The sequence below is a fragment of the Gouania willdenowi genome, chromosome 16, assembly GCF_900634775.1.
Source record: "Gouania willdenowi chromosome 16, fGouWil2.1, whole genome shotgun sequence".
Lineage (NCBI taxonomy): Eukaryota > Metazoa > Chordata > Actinopteri > Blenniiformes > Gobiesocidae > Gouania > Gouania willdenowi.
In genome coordinates, this window is record NC_041059.1 from 4,254,379 (window position 1) to 4,273,824 (window position 19,446).

At 36.1% G+C, this 19,446-nt stretch overlaps 2 protein-coding genes across 9 annotated transcripts in view; both read left to right on the forward strand.

The window, feature by feature from the left end:
- Positions 1-1,049: 1,049 nt before the first annotated feature.
- On the forward strand, positions 1,050-11,709 carry LOC114478281 (mucin-5AC). Of its 7 annotated transcripts, none has more exons than XM_028471251.1 (10): positions 1,050-1,128; positions 3,357-3,426; positions 4,770-5,282; positions 6,594-6,704; positions 6,793-6,848; positions 6,966-7,061; positions 7,198-7,357; positions 8,410-8,474; positions 8,642-8,743; positions 11,242-11,709. In XM_028471251.1, exons 2-10 carry the CDS (start codon positions 3,396-3,398, stop codon positions 11,488-11,490), a joined length of 1,383 nt encoding a protein of 460 aa, XP_028327052.1. In that variant the 5' UTR covers positions 1,050-1,128; positions 3,357-3,395; the 3' UTR covers positions 11,491-11,709. The 7 variants fall into 7 exon arrangements, with proteins under 7 accessions (XP_028327052.1, XP_028327056.1, XP_028327057.1 ...); XM_028471255.1 differs by having other exon boundaries at positions 4,770-5,006; XM_028471256.1 differs by having other exon boundaries at positions 4,770-5,006; positions 6,606-6,704.
- A 3,657-nt stretch (positions 11,710-15,366) lies between these two features.
- The window catches only part of inpp5b (inositol polyphosphate-5-phosphatase B), a 33,508-nt gene continuing 29,428 nt past the window's right edge, over positions 15,367-19,446 (forward strand). The window contains exons 1-4 of one of the 2 annotated variants that reach the window (XM_028469902.1): positions 15,367-15,702; positions 17,249-17,328; positions 17,437-17,534; positions 18,696-18,725. In XM_028469902.1, coding sequence (XP_028325703.1) covers positions 15,646-15,702; positions 17,249-17,328; positions 17,437-17,534; positions 18,696-18,725 — 265 coding nt within the window. In that variant the 5' untranslated portion in view covers positions 15,367-15,645. The remainder of the gene's footprint in view (positions 15,703-17,248; positions 17,329-17,436; positions 17,535-18,695; positions 18,726-19,446) is intronic. The other variant, XM_028469903.1, reaches the window with a different exon arrangement.

Below are 19,446 nucleotides of genomic sequence, written 5' to 3' on the forward strand. Positions count from 1 at the left end.
ATGCCAGACCCCCCCCCCCCGGCAGTCTATGCCTATTGCATCTTAATTATGAGCTATGAGCTGGTTCCTAACTAAAAGCTTTATCAAAGAGGAATGTTTTGAGCCTAACCTTAAAGGTAGAGAGGGTGTCTGCCCCCCGAACCGTGGTTGGTAGATGGTTCCAGAGAAGTGGGGCCTGATAACTGAAAGCTCTTCCTCCTATACTACTTTTAGAGATGAATGGAACAACGAGTAGTCCAGCATTTTGAGAGCGTAGTGTTCTGGGGGGATTGTATGGCACTACAAGCTCCTTGAGATAGACTGGTGCCTGTCCATTTAGGGCTTTATAAGTGAGAAGAAGAATCTTGAATTCTATTCTATATTTTATGGGAAGCCAATGCAGAGAGGCTAATACAGGAGTAATGTGATCTCTTCTCCTAGTTTTAGTCAGTACACGTGCTGCAGCATTTTGAACCAGCTGAAGTGTCTTAAGCGACTTGCTCGGGCAGCCTGCTAAAAGAGAATTACAATAATCCAGTCTAGAGGTAACAAAAGCATGGACTAGTTTTTCGGCGTCGCCCTGAGACAGGATAGATCTGATTTTAGCAATGTTACGGAGATGAAAGAAGGCAGTTCTTGAAGTTTGTTTTATGTGAGAGTTGAAGGATTGGAGAGTTGAAGGAGAGTTGAAGGAGAGTTGAACCATTGCTTACTCACTCAACTTGTGTTTTTTAATTTAAACTTACTTCTGGAACTCCCCCGAAATTATTGTGATTTCAGCAAACTGGTATTTTTTATTAAATCTTTGTTATGAAAGGACATTTAAAACCATTGTTCCCCTCCTTCAATGCTGTAATGATGAGTTTCATCTGCATAGAGTTCTACCTGCGATCATTACCACATCACTTGTTGAGTATCTTGGGACTCACCCAGCAACGGGTTCTCCTCAACTCACCACGGCGTCGCTGTGCAGATGAGTTTCCACTTATTATCAGTTGCTACCAGTGCTGTCAGCAGGTAGAGATGGGCGGGGGGGGACTGGGTGTTGGGGGTGAACGGTGAACGGAAAAGGAATATCCACACACAGAGAGAGAGAGAAGTCATTCTAGTCAACTGCAGCTGACATAAAGCGTGCACAGAGCACAAGGGGTAAGTGAAAGTTAGGGTTTTTACACATTTTATAACATGAATTATTGTGTCTAATGTGGGAAAACTGAATATGTTGCAGGTGACTTTCAATTTATGTAAAGAAGTTAATTTGGAGAACTAAAATATGTCGTTTATTCTGTTTTCATGAACAAGATTGTTTTAAATCATCAAAATTGGACTTTTTTCTTTTAAGAAAATATTTCCAGATTACAGAACGTTGTGTTTACAGTTTCTAAACGTATATTGGCCTCATATATGACATTAAGAATTCTCGCCAGCTAAAAACATGTCCTCTTGACCAACAGCCTTTTAATTCATTTTATTTAGATTTTTGTACATTATTTGTTTCTATTGTGTTAAGTATGGATTCACTTTTTTGTTTGAACCATGTTCCTGTTGTAATTTTTTTTTTTGTGAGTAAATTCTGAGAGTTTTTGTCCAGTCTTGGTGCTTTGTTTTATCAGTGATTATTTTTTTTATTTGTCATATACATGTTCTCTTTTGTCATGTTGTATTCTCTCTGTATTTAATACTATTTACATTTTATGTTGCCTTTTAAAATCTGGCCTGGGACACCAGATGAAAACTAAATCTGGCTCATTTCTGTTTATTAACGTGCATCGTCCCTTTTGAATAATCAAAAAATTCAAATTCAAATAAAGGATTCAACTTTTTCTGAACATATTTAATATTTTATGATACAATTTAGCATAACGGTCGCCCGTGGAATGACAAAGTTGTGATTTAGTGAAATGGCTACTGTTGTCACTTAGTTGAGTTTCCAGGGTGTCGAACCCATAGGAGGTCATGCAGGGAAAAACAAGCCGACGCTCTCACGGGAATCGATCGCAGAACAAACACAATTTTAATTGTGTTCACTGATATTCCTGTGTGAAATAAGACACTTGAAATATGTTTTTGAACATTAATGACGTGATAGATATGGGGATTAAATGTTTGCGTCAATGAGCTTATTTTTTAGTACTTCTAGTGAATTTGCATATTACATAGATATTTAGTTTCAGCCATGACATTTAGATTTCAAATTTAACATTTTGATTGAACATTTAGATTTAGATTTAATATTAAACATCTAGATTTAAAATGTATTATTTGAATTTTACATTTAGATCTAGATTTAACAGTTAACATCTAGATTTAACATTAGGATTTAACATTTAGATCTAGATTTAACATTAGGATTTAACATTTAGATCTAGATTTAACATCTACGGTAGATTTTACATTTAGATTTAGATTTTACATTTCAAATTTCAGATTAGATTTACATTTAACATTTCATAATTATATTTAATATTTAGATTTAGATTTTACATTTAAAATTTCAGATTTAACATTTCATATTTAGATTTAATATTTAAATTTAGATTTTACATTTCAAATTTCAGATTTACATTTAGCATTTAGATTTAACATTTCATATTTAGATTTAATATTTAGACTTAGATTTTACATTTCAAATTTCAGATTTACATTTAATATTTAGATTTACATTCAACATTTAGATTTAACATTTAATCTTTATATTTAATATTTACATTTAGATTTAACTTTTAGATTTAGATTTTAACATTTAAATTTAGACTTAACATTGACATTATATTTTTACAAGAAAAGTGAATTTCACAAATTTGACAAATATTGCTGTAAATCTGGTCAAAAGTAACATAAAAAAATTAACTTACGTTTTTGAAACGTTGTTTGTTGCTAAATGTTGTGAAAAGTTGCTGGGCTTTTTTTAGCATACGCAACTTTACAATCGGTGCCCCATAGATAGACAGTGAAAAAATATAATAGGGCAGTAAATCAGAGACTGTTGTCAAGAAAAATACAAACTACAAGTAATAATAAAAAAATAGATTTTCATGAACAAGTTATAACCTATTTATTTATTAAAATCAACAAACATATATAATATATTTCCTGGACTTAACAATCAAAACAAATTTTGTCCATACAGCTGATAATTCTTAATAAAAAGCAATAAGTTGGTCTAAAAGGGCAACACTTTATGTGAAATTATTTATTCAGACGTAATCAGGACTAAAACTAAATACAAATTTCATTAGAAGCTGAAAAAGAAAAATTCAAAATGAGCTGTTTCAGTGTATTTCTTAACATAAAGACTGTGCAAATTGTTAAATCTGCTGGCAAAGAGCTGTAGTTGTTGCTTTTTAAAATGAGGTTAGCTGATGTGACATTTGCAGGTGAAACAAGGAGCATCATTTACTCTTGTTCAGGAAACAATGGCCATCATCACTTTCACAAAGCATTCAGGTGAGATGATGTTTTCATGCTTTTTGTTCATATTATAAGGTATTTATTCATTTTGATACACTTCAGGGTGTATAAAAATACATTTACAGGAGGGGGTCACTGTATAACTCTGGGGGTTGGTAGCCATAGTCCCAAAAGCAAAGATATTCCATCTACTCTCACATGAATTAAAAGATGACACGTGTCGGGCCACTTGGTTACAGTGTGTCATGTTCACTTCAAAACTGCTTTACCCTTTTTATTTTACATATCTTTGTTCCCTCCCAACACAGTGCATGGTGTTACACATCATATACCCATAAAGGAAGATACAGTTGGCAAAACTCTGAGTTTTAAAAATTACGTTTGAATTATGACAATCCGTAGATTGGAACACTAAGCACAAGTCCAGCACAAACAAAAGACAAACAAAGTCATGGAACATTATTAAAAATGTGCCAAATTCTGACCATCAAAACAATATTTGAAGAGTTTGGTTACAAAACTAAAAGACTGTTTTCATTCATTTTCAGTAAATTACTTTTTTCATAACTTTGTTCATGTGAGTCAAAGTTCTGTGACTTTTGGGGTATGATTTCCTCCTCTTGGTCAAAGCCCCCTAACTTTGATTTGATTCATATTACCTACCATGCTTTTGTCATTAGATTTGTAGTTTTAATAACAAGAGCACTCAGAGGGCAAACCTCAGTGATCCTGATCATGGAACCATGTCCATTTACACTTGAAAAGCTCGGAAGACATTTATATCTCCAAAAATATCAGTAGGTCCAAATCCATGGTCGACCCCATTTTTTTAAATTTGCGCAATTCAAATCCGATCCGGATGAAACAGTGAAGTAATCGAGGAACCAATTCGACAAAACTGAGTTCAATTTCACAAAGATGGGTCATTACCAAACAAGGTAATGCATTTTTGGAAATTTTGCCAATAGGGATTGATCCAGAATCAGTTCATACTTCCAGATCCCCTCCAAAATTGAATGGCATCTTCTATGGCGTAAGGTCTATCTTTGGTAAAACTTTTGTCACAATCTGTTAAGTGCTTTTGACGTAATTCTGCTAACAGCCAAAAAAAATAGATAAACGCTAGTGAAAACATGACCTTCATGGTGGCGGTAACTCGAGTACAAGGAGAAAACCCCACACAGACCATAAGATGAACAAACATTCTGGGATTTTAACCTTATCTAACACCCATAACCAAAGCAGCACGTTATATTCAAAGTTAATATGTGTGTTTTATAACTAGGATTGCCAGGCAATCATTCAGAGTGTTATTGTTACTCCAACCCTGAACACAAACTTATTTTTTTGTATGTTTTCCAAACTATCCCTCTTTTCAGAACTTCTGCATCTCTTGTTGGGATTTCTTCTACCATTAGTATTAGTGCAAGCTGCAACTGGCCCACCTCAGTCTGTCTCCACATCCATGGTTTCTTCTGCTACACAATCAACAAGCTCCCCTACCAACCAACCAAGCTCTGCTACCCAATCCCTCGCTGTCAACCAGCCTGCGATGACCAGCAACAATGCAGCATCAACAAGCACCACCCAGTCCATGAGCTCCACAAGCACTGGAGGTACTTTGCTTTCAACCCAGTCTCCCTCACCCTCCTTTGTAGGTTCTTCAACCAGCAACCCTCCATCGGCCACAACTTCCTCTGGAGATTCTTCATCCTCCACAGGTCCTCCTGGAGCGTCACTACCCACTACAACACAACCTCTCACTACTTCCTCCACAGGCACAGCATCAACTGCAGTGGATTTAACTTCCTCCACCCTCCAATCTTTCACATCTAATTCTGCAGGTTCATCATCCTCTGTCCTTCCCTCTTCTGCTGCCACCATCTCTTCAGGTTCACCATCAGCCACAACACAATCTTTAACATCTGTCTTGCCAATCACTGAATCCACCAGATTTGTATCAACAGCAACAGGCACAGCATCGACCACCATGCTTCTCCCTGCAGCCACCTCAGCAGGCTTACAACCCTCCACTCTCCAGTCTTTCACTTCGTCCATAGATTCTCAGTCAACCTTTCCACAATCTCCAACAACATCTTCGATGTCTTTGCCCTCCACCATCACACAATATTTAACAACTGATTCCCCAACAGCATCAACCACCACTACAGGTTCACCATCCACCACCCTCCCACCTTTCACTAGTACCTCTATAGGTTCACCATCAACTATTCCACAATCTTCAACAACAACCTCTACACCTTTACCCCCCACCGGTACACAATCTTTAACAACTGATTCCCCAACAGCATCAACCACCACTACAGGTTCACCATCCACCACCCTCCCACCTTTCACTAGTACCTCTATAGGTTCACCATCAACTATTCCACAATCTTCAACAACAACCTCTACACCTTTACCCCCCACCGGTACACAATCTTTAACAACTGATTCCCCAGCAGCATCAACCACTGTTGCAAGTTCACCATCCACCACCCTCCAATCTTTCACTGCTACCTCCATAGGTTCATCATCAAATATTCCACAGTCTTCAACAACAACAACAACAACCTCTATAGCTTCACCCTCCACCATTACACAATCTTTAACAGCAACTGCCTCCCCAACAGCAACGTCTAAAGGTCTACAATCGATTGGGACATCTGCTATAGCTTTAACTACTTTAAGCCCATCACTAACTCTATCAACAAACACAGCATCCATTGCTTCACAGTCCCCTTCTGTTGGCATGACCTCCACTAGCAACAACTTCCTCACAACAACCACCTCTGAAGGTACACCCTCCACTAACTCACCTCTTCTTTCTACAACCCCTGGAAGTGTACCCTCCATCACCACAGAACCATCTCTCACCTCTGGAGGTACAGCAAGCACCGGCATGAATTCTGATACAATCACCTCCAAAGTCCCACAACAAACCAGTACTGAAGATACAACAGCCACCACTAAACCACTCACAGTTACCTCCGTTACTAGCCAAACATTATCTATCTTAGGAAGCACAGCGGCCACCATCACCTTCAGTGCCACAAATGCCAAAAACACCGTCTTTCCCACAAGCCCATCAGGAGGCAAATCAACCGTCACTCGCTCTGACATCAACACAAGCAATGCCATATCAGCAACTTCAACTTCTGTCAATGCTTTAAATACAGGAACCAACTCTGCCCCCTCTACAGTTGGTTCAACAGGTGGTATGGCTGCCTCAGAAACCCCAATGGCAAGTACAACTCTGCAAACTTCAGCTTCCTCAGCATCTGCGATGTCTACCATGACTTCAAGCTCAACAGGTGTGGGTTGTCGCAAATATCATGTTTTACTATCTTTGTACATGGTTTTTGTCTTTTACTAACCTTGATATCAATCTCTCTGACACAGACAGCATGACCACAATGAAGGCACCCGTGTCGTCAAACATTTCATCCATGAACATGGCAAGTTCTTGTTAGAAAGAAGCATCTATATCTACATTTTATCTTGCCTTGCTTCCCCCCCACCAAACATGTAGCTTCTCAACTTCTTTATGTCTAAATCAACTCCCACCAACACAGATATACTGTCCGTCATTCTCCTGTAACAACTCTGACTGCTACGCAATGTACATGAGTCAAAACGCCACGCAATGTGCTCCGGGTGCATACTGTCAAGTAGGTATACAAGTAAAACTATCATTCCTCATTCATTCCTTTTAAGAAACTTTTAGCAGCATTACATGTTTGTGACACATTTGACAAAGAGTGAAAGATTAACCATATCCTTTAATGTCATTCTGGTATTTGTCAGCTGACAAGGCCGAATGAATTGTGCTACATTGTTGGCTGCAGCGCTTCTTGTTCCGAAAGCTGTGGAAACTCATCGCAAGTCAACTGTACGGTGAAATGCTGCAATTACACCGGCTGCATGAATGACAGCTTCACGGACTTGATAATAACGACCACCACAGGTAATTAACCAGAGTGGTTGATCTTTTCGTACGTCAATTATCTACATCATGGGGTCTCAACTGGTCTCAACCTGGGACCCTCATTTTGCCACGGTCATTAAATTGCGACTCACTTTTTTTTTAGAATTCAACAAACCCAATTTTGTTCTTCAAAAACACACATATATAATCTTTTTGAAAACATAAATCAAAATATTTTCCTGTACAGCCTGCATTTCACGACATAACTGTCAAAAGAAAAGCTTCTTTCAAAATAAAAGACAAGTCTAACATGAGAGACATTAAGTATTTATTTATTTTCGACCAGCTGTCCACGACCCGCATGTCAAAAGTTATTGAATCAAAATTTGATGCAGTTTAATTTTTATTGATTCTTAATTTTCCGGTAGTTGTCTGCCTCTGCTGTAATGTGTACACTTATTATTATTTAGTTTTCTTTTTTTCTTTGTTTAGTGTTTATTATTTTTATTTGTAATATTTCTCAATCCTCTTTGACACCCCCCTGGGATAAATAAAGTACTTCTAATTCTGATTCTGATTTTGAAAATAATCAATGCAAGGTACACAATTTTACACAACAATTCAGTAACTTTTTTTTTTTTTTTACAAATAACACTTCGCACTGAAGAGAAATATGTTTTAAAGAAAATTTGTTCACCTGAACAACACCAGATTATTATATCAGTGCTTTTTATTCGCAAACTAAAAATAAATAAAAATGAAATTGCATCTTATTTTAAACACATTTTTGCTTTTACTATTTTTCAAACAACTCCCCCTTCAACCCTTCAAAATAAAACTAGCAGATTTTATCTAAACCACTTTTTTTCCAGAACTTGTACGGATACAACTAATCAGATTTGTGGTACAAGTACCGGTACCTATTGATGCAAAAGTTATGCTATAATTGATCAAATAAAACACAAATTGCTCATATTGTTCTTTTAAATATTTTTTTATTGTCAATAACCTCAAAGTATTTCTACACAGCAGCGATGTTCCTTTGGAACCAAACTGCCTCATTGTTAAATGAAATGTTTTGGTTTTTGTAGTTATCACACCAACAGTGACCACACCAGTGCCTCCAACCACCAGTGCACCCACTACAGCCGACAAGGTATGAAAAATAGCTTCATGAGAGTGTTTGAAAGAACAGGTAAACAACTAGGTCTACATTTCTCTCTCAAATGGGGTCTTACGTTAAATACATACAAGCATTTAACAAAAGCCATGGTGTGTTTGTGATATATTAACTTTGTATTTTTTTTTGTTTTTAATCTTTAGAATAAAAAGTGTCAAAACGGGACGTGCACAGGCAGCACCTGCTACACAGACTTCCCGAACAAAGCTCTCCAATCATGTTCCTCCAAACATCCTCACTGTCAGGTCAGTCACGTTGAATACCCAGCATGCACTTTTTATTGTGCTATTAGAAATCATCAGATGGGCAGTGGGAGACTTTAATTTGACTTAATTCTACCAATAAAAGCATTGTTTTTATATTTCTGTTTTTAAAGTGCTTTATGTGTGTTGAATGTTGTCTATACCCTAGGTTCCCAAAGTGGGGTACAGATTCCCCCAGGGGTACGCAAATTTTCATAGGGGGAACGTGAATAGAAATAGAAAAACCTTGATTAATGTGCCCAAGTTTCGACTTGACACAATGTGTAAATCAAACATAAAGTATGTAAGGCGCCAACAATATCCAAGTAATAAGTGACATATCAGAATCACAATCAGAATCAGAAATGTTTTTAATGGCCATGTACAGTTTGAAGGACAGTACAAGGAATTTGTCCTGGTAGTTGGTGCACAAAACAAACAACAACAAAAATAAAAAAAAACAAAGAACAACCCAGCAACAATAATAATAATAATAATGATAAATATAAAGGATGAGGGATAAATAAAGGATAGATATAGAATAAAGGATAAATAGGATAAATATAAATATATATATATATCAGTTCCTGCAGGATTTTCTCTATAAAATGTCATTAATTTTGAGACCAATATTTATTTAATTCATGGAAATTATGTTAAGTAATTGCAGGAAAATTGACTTCTTTGACCGATTTTAAATTTAAAATGAATGCAGTCATGGGAAAAAAGCATGGGAAAATTGTGATTCTTCAAATATTGAATTTGAATTTGTGTATTTAGATATCTGAGATCCTAGCTGATTTATCTGTCTTTTTAACTTCCTCCTGCCAAATTTGATGGTCTAAATGGCCAGATTTATGCTCTAGGGTTACATTGTATATGACATTACATTATTGTGTTTTTTTTAGTGTACAGCAGTAGGGCGTACATAGTTTTAGGTTAATTGTCTGAAGGGGTTCGGGACTGTGAAAAGTTTGGGAACCACTGCTCTATACTATGTGTTTTTAACATTTGCAATGATACTCCATGAATATCTACGGAGCCCCTGAAGCATACGTTTCAAACTCATGGCCTGGGGGCCAAATCCGGCCCTTTGGATAATCCAATTTGGCTTGTAGAAGAAAGCAAAAATGACAGAGAAAACATGAATGATTGTGTAAAAATGAAACCCAACAATATTTGCAGGTGCTCACAATTTTCCCGGTGTTTATATAGCGTGATTGCAGTCATTTTGAATGTTAAACTGATGAAAAAAACTCACAATTCTAACAAAATCCTTACATTTTCCTCAAATTATCATATAATATTACCCTAATTAAATAGAAATTGATCACAAAATCTAGGAAATTTAAAGTGAAGATCCTGTTTGGACTGATATCTGTCACTTATTGCTTGGATATTGTTGGTTTCTTACATAATTAGTATTTTGTGTATAGTAGAAGTGTAAACTAGAGAACAATAATGTGAAAATTACTTGTTTACCTGTATAAAATATGTAGCCCGCTTGAGATCAAACTGCTCTGTATTTGGCCCCTGAACTAAAAGGAGTTTGACACCCCTGCCCTAAAGAGACATGCAAAAAACAAACTGAAGTAAAGAAGAAAAAAAGTCAGAATTCCCAATGTTTATGGAAAATATTGGAAGAATTTGGTGCTTCGGAATACCAGTAGGTACTGTAAAAACAGGTAGATTAACCCATTGCATTTTTAAAAATGTATTTATTGTAATTTATTTTATTTTATTTCATTATTTTTATAATTCTATTTTAATTATTAAATAGATTTGGATTGTGATTTAACAGAGTAATTCAGACTCAATTAGTATGGGCTTCATTATTATTATTAGTGATAATATTAATAGTGTAAACACTGAGAAAAAAAGTCCAAATACATTTAGCTACAAAATGTGTCAAATTCAAGGCCCGGGGGCCAAATCCGGGCCTTTAGAGCATCTTATGCGGCCCGCAGGAGAAAGTAAAAATAATGCAAAAAAAAAAAAAAAAAAAACATGTATCATTGTATACATTTCTAAATGATTCAGTTGTAGACATCTTAACCCCTCCAAATACAAATTTATAATTTTCACGTGCTTATATCACATTTTCTTAACCTCAAATTTTTTCAAAATCCTCACATTTACTTCAATTATTCTACTAAATAAATAACAATTGTTCTTAATATCAAGGAAATGTAAGTTTATTTAAGTTCAAGATCACTTAATGCCATTGTTGGTCTCTTATAGACTTTATATTTCATTTATACATGTACAAAACTAGGGCACAAATTGCTCTTTTTCCCACTTAAAATCTGTGACGTACCTGAGATCAAACTGCTCTGTATTTGGCCCCTGAACTAAATGAGTTTGACACCCCTGAGCTACAATGTTGCATTTTATAAAACATACTGTATATAAAAGAGGAAGTATAAAGTTTGAACTACTTATAAGAATGTTTATTGTGATGATAAATGATATTAGGAGCATGTGTCTTTCACTCTCTACAGCTGAAAAAGGAAACAGTGGGCTCCACCACCCAATGGAGCGCAGGGTGCACAAACTGCACCGTCTACACAGCGTGCAAACAGTCGACGGCTCCACCGTGTAATATGGAGTGTTGCAACGCCACCATGACCTCGTCCTGCCTGTGGCTCAACGGGACCCTGAACGTCCCTTCTTTGGCCACGAAATGTGACGTTCATTCAGAAACCATTGCTTGCTTACTTTGTCTGCTTGTCGTCTCTTTGCTGATCTGAGGGACTGGAGATGTGCATGCTTACATGTCCTCTTTAGCATGGGTTCTCAACCTTGGGGTCACTGTCCCATTTGTGGTCACAAAACACTGGGAAGGGGTCGTCAGATGCCTTCAAGAATCGAGGAATATTTTTTGAGGCCATTTTTGCTTATCTTTTTTACCCTTTTTCTGCAACTACACCAAACTCACCATATTTTAACCTATTGTCATCACTTTTTCTTGCCATATTTTTGCTACATTTCTCTACTCATTTCTACCACTTCTCCATCAAATTTTAATAGATTTTCTGTAACTTTTTTCAACTGACAAGACATTTTCAGCACTTATAAACCCTTTCCACCACATTTTTTCACCTAATGTCACATAGGTTTACTCATTTTTACCACTTTTCACCATATAACATGCTCATTTTTGTCAATTTAACCACATTCACAATTTGTCACACCCAATATTGGCCAGTTTAAACTAATTTTTCCTACTTTTTCTGTCTGTTTTTTGGCCACTTCAATTTTGCAACTTTTAACCAATTTCTGTGGTTTTTAAAATCCCATTTCACCACCTTTTCCACCACTTTTGGTCACTTTTAACCCATTTTACTTCTGATTAAAACAAGAATTTTGTCCTTAAGATTGACTAATTATTGACTATCTACTATGGTACAAATAATAATACACTTCTTGGATAACTGTGGATATTATTCAGATAAATAGATAAATGTGGTTATCACAGTTTGGGGGGGTGGGCTAAAAAGGTTGAGAACCACTGCTCTGTAGCAACATGGAGCATTAAAGACCGTACATTCGTGAAAGTTTGCTTCAAACTATAAATTCTTTTCAATATGTTGATTAAGTTTTATTATTAGTTTTTAGCTTTATTTATTTATTCTAGAAGAGTTGTGAATGGGTTTAAAATCCTGAATTTACCAGAAGAAACTAAGTCTGTTCACAGCTGCAATAAGATAAACATCTAAGAGCCACGAGTTATTAAAAATCTCCAAATATAATTTACAAATATAGTGGTTGACACTTGAAGGAAGGCCTCTGGGGTTTTGATTTCTAAAGTGGGGGTGTGGTGTGGGACATGTTCTCTGATTTACTCCCACAGACTCAAAAAGAATGATCCCAAACCTGCATGAAACTCATTTTAGTCCAGGGACTACATAAAACGCTGTGATTTGCTACATGAATATGCCCTTATTTAAACAATTTCACATGCTTTGGGTTTTCTAACATGCAAAGTATTCACTTTGGGCCTGTACTACGAAGCTGGATAAGTATATCCTGGGATATATTTATGTTAGCAAGCTTCACCTAACCAAACGGTCTCTGTCACAAAGCGCCCGTACTACGAAGGAGGACATAAACACGTTCTGGCTACGTGCACGGGGTGGAGATTGCAGCGTCAGACCAATCACAACCACAGAGAAACTCTGCAGACTTACGTCACAATTGAGGAATAATTCTTTAAAAATGTGAACAATTAAAATCCATAATTCAGACCGAAAACAACACTGTTGCTGCAGAAAAAGCAGGAAGGAAGTAATACAGCACACAGGGAATAAATCCTGGAAATTAGAGCGATAAGAGGAAATCCACTTTTGTAGTCCAGGCCCTTACAGATATCTGAAACCTGCTGTGCAGAGTAAAGTGGATACTAAACATAGATAAATAAAGTTTCAAGCTTTCACATTTTCTTGGCCATGACTCGAGTGACCAAAAATTTCAGGAATAAAATCCAAACACACAGAGTTCCTCGTCCCTGTCCTACTCCAAACCAATCTAAACACTAATTAAACCATGTAAACATCAGCGCTTTGGTTTCTATAATCTATCAGGAGGATATGTGACTCAACTCTGGAAGCACTTTAAATGTTAAAGCTGTGCTCAACGGCTTGTTGTAACATTTCTGTTACTATGAATGTTCATTTCTGCACTTAAACTGATTTGTTGTTTTGTTTTTTTGGCTGTAATTTGTGGATTGTGAGTGTTTCCTTTTGTATAGTTTGTGAAGTACATTTCAAAGTTTGTTTAATGTAAATGCTAAGACAGAAATGTGTCTGTTTGATCTCTAGGTTTATCTACTGTACAAAAACAATATATATATGACTGTGCCTTAAACTAAAATAAAACATTTAAATCTATGTCTTGGATCTAGTGTACGCATCAACGCTCGGAGCCCAATTTTTGATTTGGAGCCCAGGGGCCCCAAAAGAAACAAAAACGAAAGTCGATTTCTCATTTATTTGCGAGTCAATTATTACGACGGTTGGTGGTACCGAATCATTGGCACATACCAATATGTAAATGGGGCCCTATACTTTGTACGTGCCACGAGGGGGCCTCCGGGGGCCCCATTTTTTAAATGACCACTCCTCCATTAGTTCTGGTTAAATCAGAATGCAGTTTGATATGAATACTCTATGAATGAATATGATGAGATGCTCTGAGCCCTTTTTTGAAATCATTGACACATACCAATATATGAATGGGGCCCATTACTTCGTATGTGCTACGGGGACGCCAGGGGGCCCCAATTTTAAGTGACCACTCCTCTGTTAATGCTCGTTGAATCGGGCTGTAATTTGACATGGATATTCTATGAGCGGATGTCAAGAGCCTCTCTGAGACCTTTTTTTACACGGTGGAACCGAGTCATTTGACTGAATTCTTGGTAACGTGGTACGTACTATTCTCAGAGACCTTTTTCAAAGGGGGGTACGGGGGCCCACCTCCTTTTCCGGTAATTTCTAAATTTATCGGAATAGTCGTGGCAATTCAACGTAGTTTACAATTTTACATTGCACAATTTTATTTGTTTTACTCGGTGGAACCGAGTCATTTGACTGAATTCTCAGGAACGTGGTACGCGCTATTTGGCGTGGAGACGTTTCGCGGGGCGGCCGTAGTTCATCAGAACTTGTTTGAACAATTTGAGCCCTTTTTTTACTCCACCAAACATGCCATATTTTAACCTAGTTTCATCACTTTTTCTTGCCGTATTTTTGCTCCTTTTAATGCATTTTTACTCCATTACTCCCATTTCCGCCACTTCTCCATCAAATTTCAATGCATTTTCTGTACATTTGTTCCCCTTTCAAGACATTTTTGGCATTTCCACCACTTTTCCACCTAGTGTCACATATTTTGTCCCATTATTGTCACTTTTAACCTCTTTTCGCCATATTTCATGCTTATTTTTGCCAATTTAACTACATTCACGATGTGTCATGCCCATTATTTGCCAGGTTTTTTTTTTTTTAGTTGATTACATCATTGGCAACAAATCAAATTGTTAAATTAAATTGTCATAACTTTCTATGTAATGAAAGGAAGCATTGTGAATCAATAAAAATGACAGTTCCTTTTAAAATAAACAGTTACTTCTTCTTTCTAAAATAAATGGTCGAGTGCTTCTGCTTATTTTCTACTGCAAAAAATAAGACGACTTATAACACGCACACACACAAAAAGAGTGGCTCCAAAAACACAAAAAAACATACAGGACACAAAAATTAAAACATTTAAAATTACACAATGACATCCAAAATACACATAATTACTAAAACATAAGATGACTACAAAAATAACAAGAAAAACACAAAATGACAAAAAAAAATACAAACAAAAACAGCAAAAAAAAAAAAAAAAAAAAAATACACAGAATGACTCAAAAAAACACAACACCCCCCATAACAGAAATAAAAGAAAAATATACAAAATGATAACCAAAATCAAAAACGCAAAATTACATTAAAAATACACCAAATGACTCCATGGAGACATTCAAAATAAAGGCGAAATACATGAAAAAGCACACCGAGCACTTTGTTCTTTAATGTATTAATAGTCAGATAGTCTAAACCCATTGGCTGCTCTGACTGACAGCTCGGTGATGACGTCACACAGAGACGAGGTCACAGTGGGTGAATCCGTGCGTGGCAGAGTGAGAGTGGGGCTGGAACTGGGCTGGGCTCGTGGAGTGAAAAGCTAAAAACATCTGGACTAAAAGAAGGAACGATGTCGGAATTCTAGAAAAACACTTCAACGTCCAACTCCTCGTGCTGCCTTCCGGGATTTTCGGAGAAATCACCGCTTTGGACTCATCTATCACCACCATAGACCACCATATAAACCATCATAGACCACCATAGACCACCATGGACCAGTCCGTCGCAATTCAAGAAAGTTTACAAAGCGGAGAAAACTGCGTCATAGTATCCTTTTATGTGTATTCTGGCCTGGTTCTGTTAAAGGCTGAAGTTGGCTCTGACATGGCACCAGTTCTACCAGTACCAGGGAGGCCTGGGGAGCCTGTGGGGCTTCATGGTTACTACCTCTACACATCTCTACTCCCAGTTTACTGCACACTGGTTTTAATCAGTCAATGTTTTTACAGTCCTAGTCATTTACAGCAGCGTGTTTGTTTATTATAATCACTGTAAAGACACCACGTGTCCACTGGGTGGCAGCACTGTTCCCCTCTGGGCTGTTCTATGGGAACGTAAACACTGTTTTATAGCAGGCATTTTTTTTTTAATATTTAGCTCATTTTTCGTTTTATTTGAGACAAATTCGTGTAAAACAGCATGTTCTATATCATTTTTAAAAAACGTGTACACATGAAAAATAAATCTAAATGAAAATGTTGAATCAAAATGTAAATGTTGAATCAAAATGTTAAATCTAAATGTAGAATCTGAATTTAAATGTTGAATCACAATGTTAAATTTTAATGTGAAATGTAAATCTAAATGTTTTATCTAAATCCATTCATCCATTTTCAGACCCACTTGTTCCTGTTTTCAGGGTCACGGGGGTGTGCCGGTACTTATCTCTAGCTCACACTGGGCGCTAGGCGCGGGTACACCCTTGACAGGGTGCCAGTCCATCGCAGGGCAACACATACACAGACAACCACTCACACTCACTCCTACGGGCAATTTAGAAACTCCAATCAATTTTACAGTCGTGTTTTTGGATTGTGGGAGGGGAGAGCATGCTGTGAGGCGGACGTGCCAATCACTAAGCCACCGTGCGCCCCTTGAATCGAAACATAAATGTTAAATCTAAATGTTGAGTCTAAATTTTGAATCTAAATGTTAAATCTAAATCTATATGTTAGATTTAAATGTTGAATCCAAATGTTGAGTCTAAATGTTAAATCTAAATCTAAATGTTGATCTAAATCTAAATGTTGAATCGAAATCTAAATGTTGAGTCTAATTGTTAAATCTAAATGTTGAATCTAAGTCTAAATGTTGAATACATATCTTAACATTAAATCTAAATCTAAATGTTGAATCTAAGTCTAAATGTTGAATACATATCTTAACATTAAATCTAAATCTAAATGTTGAATCTAAATTTAAATCTAAATGTTAAATTGGTCAACAAGTGTAAGGCTAAATGAAATTATGGAAAGTGGACAGGTCGACAGACCCTGACTTTTACATTTAGATTATATATTTAGATATATTGGCCGTGTTTACACATTTTTTATGTTTTAAATGAATTTGCCTCAATTTTGCATTGTAGTATTTGCCTCTGTATACAGTATGTCTATTAATCTATAAAAAGAGGGGTAACATATTAGTGAACAATCTAAATATCACAGCTCGTTTAAACTGAAAAATGAATCCTGCGTACTAAAAAATCCTATTTTAAATGTATATAAAGTACCATCTATAATAAATTAAAAGAAGCATCACATTTCCTGTCTTAGAGGTGATGAGATTGGTTCCTTATCTAAAATCCAAACATGCCGTACAGTGTGTTTTCTTTGTGGATGGAAGAGCAGAGAGCAGATTACTGGGACTGGTGCAGTCAGCAAAGGAACACGCGTAAGAGTTTTCCTTTTAAATCACCACAAAAATATGCTTTTTGATTGTTTTTACCTTTTGTAATAAATCCAAACCTTATTCAGAAACCGTGTGTTTACGGTGTTGCAGAATCTTCATCTATAACCATCGTAGAATGGCCATTACTGCTGACGATGTGTCGCTGGAGGACGTCGTTCCCGTATCTCTGCACTTTGCTGTGGTCGAAGGTGAGTTAGTCGATAAAAGTCACACTTTTTGTTGTTAATTAGGAGACGTTATGATCGTAATGTGTCATTAAGAAAATTACACATTCAAACTAGGGCTGTGCATTGCCATGAATCTGACAATACGATACGATTTTATCCCAATACTAAACAATATGATATACATTGCGATATATTGCCATATGATTTTGCCTCAGAGTTTATTTAGGACCGCCCACTTAATTAACGTATGACGCAGAAATACGTAAATAAATAAATGTGGAAATGCAGAAATAAGTAAATAAATAGATGTGGCAATTCAATTATGTATATACTATATATAATATCATAAATACATACATATAGATAGCATGCATAATTGAGGAAATAAATAAATATGGTAACAGACAAATATTTATTTATTTATTTATTTTTGCAATTAATTATGTATTCAAGTATATATTTAATTGTTTATAAATTTAAATCAGCATTTATGTATTTAATTTTTTGTTCAGCATAGTTTATGACTATGCATATGTTAGCACAAATTAAATGGGTTTTTTTTTTCCAGTAAAAAAAACATGATTGAAAAAATCTATTTGGACATTTTTTTGTTTGATACGATAATCGCACGGTGAAATATTGTGATATATCGTAGAATTGACTTTTTATTACACCCTTAATTCAAACTAATTTCTTAGACCATATCCTATTCATTTACAGTTATTTAGATACATTTACGTACTTTAATTGCAGACTTCACATAATTTCGAGTACCTCACACACATAATGGGAGTTTAAAACTCAAAATATGATCTATGTTTTTGTTCTCCATTTGGTACCTACATAATATACATTTAAAATGTCGTTAAATGTACTATTTTGATTGAATATATTTATATTTTGTAGCCTTTAACTTTTCTTTTATTCCTTCTCACAGCTTTTTTTCAAGGAAGCCAAATTTCAGCACAAAAAAAAGCCCTAAAAACCTGAAATTCCTCGTCTTTGCACATAGTGATAATTAACTATTCTAAATAAATAAAAGTCTTGAATAAATAAACTGTCTGTCTCTGTCTTACTTGTGTATTTAGATTTGTCAATCCGTCTGCAAATAACCTCTTGGAACAAACAGAGTTATATTTATTGTGACAATGTTTGATGTGTCTTCCTTTCCTTCTTTTTTAGTTTCCTCACCAGAAGAGCTGTTAATTGTGGGTGAGTTTCAGTCTATACTTTATTCATAATTCGATAATAATATTTATATTTATTTATACATCCCTGACTATAATCTGACTCCAGAGGGGTATTCCAGAAAGGAGGTTCAACAAACTCTGAATCTATTCATAAACTCTGGGTCAATATACCCAGTGATGGGAAACTCTGGGTATCTGATTCCATTACAGCTGGTATGAAGTGGGTCAATCAACCGTGTAGTATGTAAACCTTGGGTTACTTACTTGCATGAGCTCGATAGAAAGCCATCATAAATTGAGCTAAGATAACACGAACTACCATGGCAACCACCTGGAAGAGTAATTTATTGACCCCGATGGGTGAAATAAGCAGGCGTTTGTGGAATATGAGCCTGTTCTCAAGGTGCGTTCACACAAAACGCCACTTCAGCAACTATAGTCGCTTAAATCGCCCGTGATTAGTCGTTTGAACATTGTCTCGCTTTTTGGTCGCTTCATCGCTCCATTGACGACAGGGTAATAGTATGAATAGAATGTGTCTGTGGAGCCGGTGCTGCTGCATAGAGAGGGCTGATCACTTTATATTCAGAATACTTTATTGTTATCGTAGGAGTTCTTATTCTTTTTCTTCCGCAACTCATTTGTCGTGGAATTCCTCCTAGGCTATTAATGCAGCACTAATGACACGTATGTCATCTCATAAGGGTTATATCAAAGATGTGCATTTGACCTTTTTTGGAGCC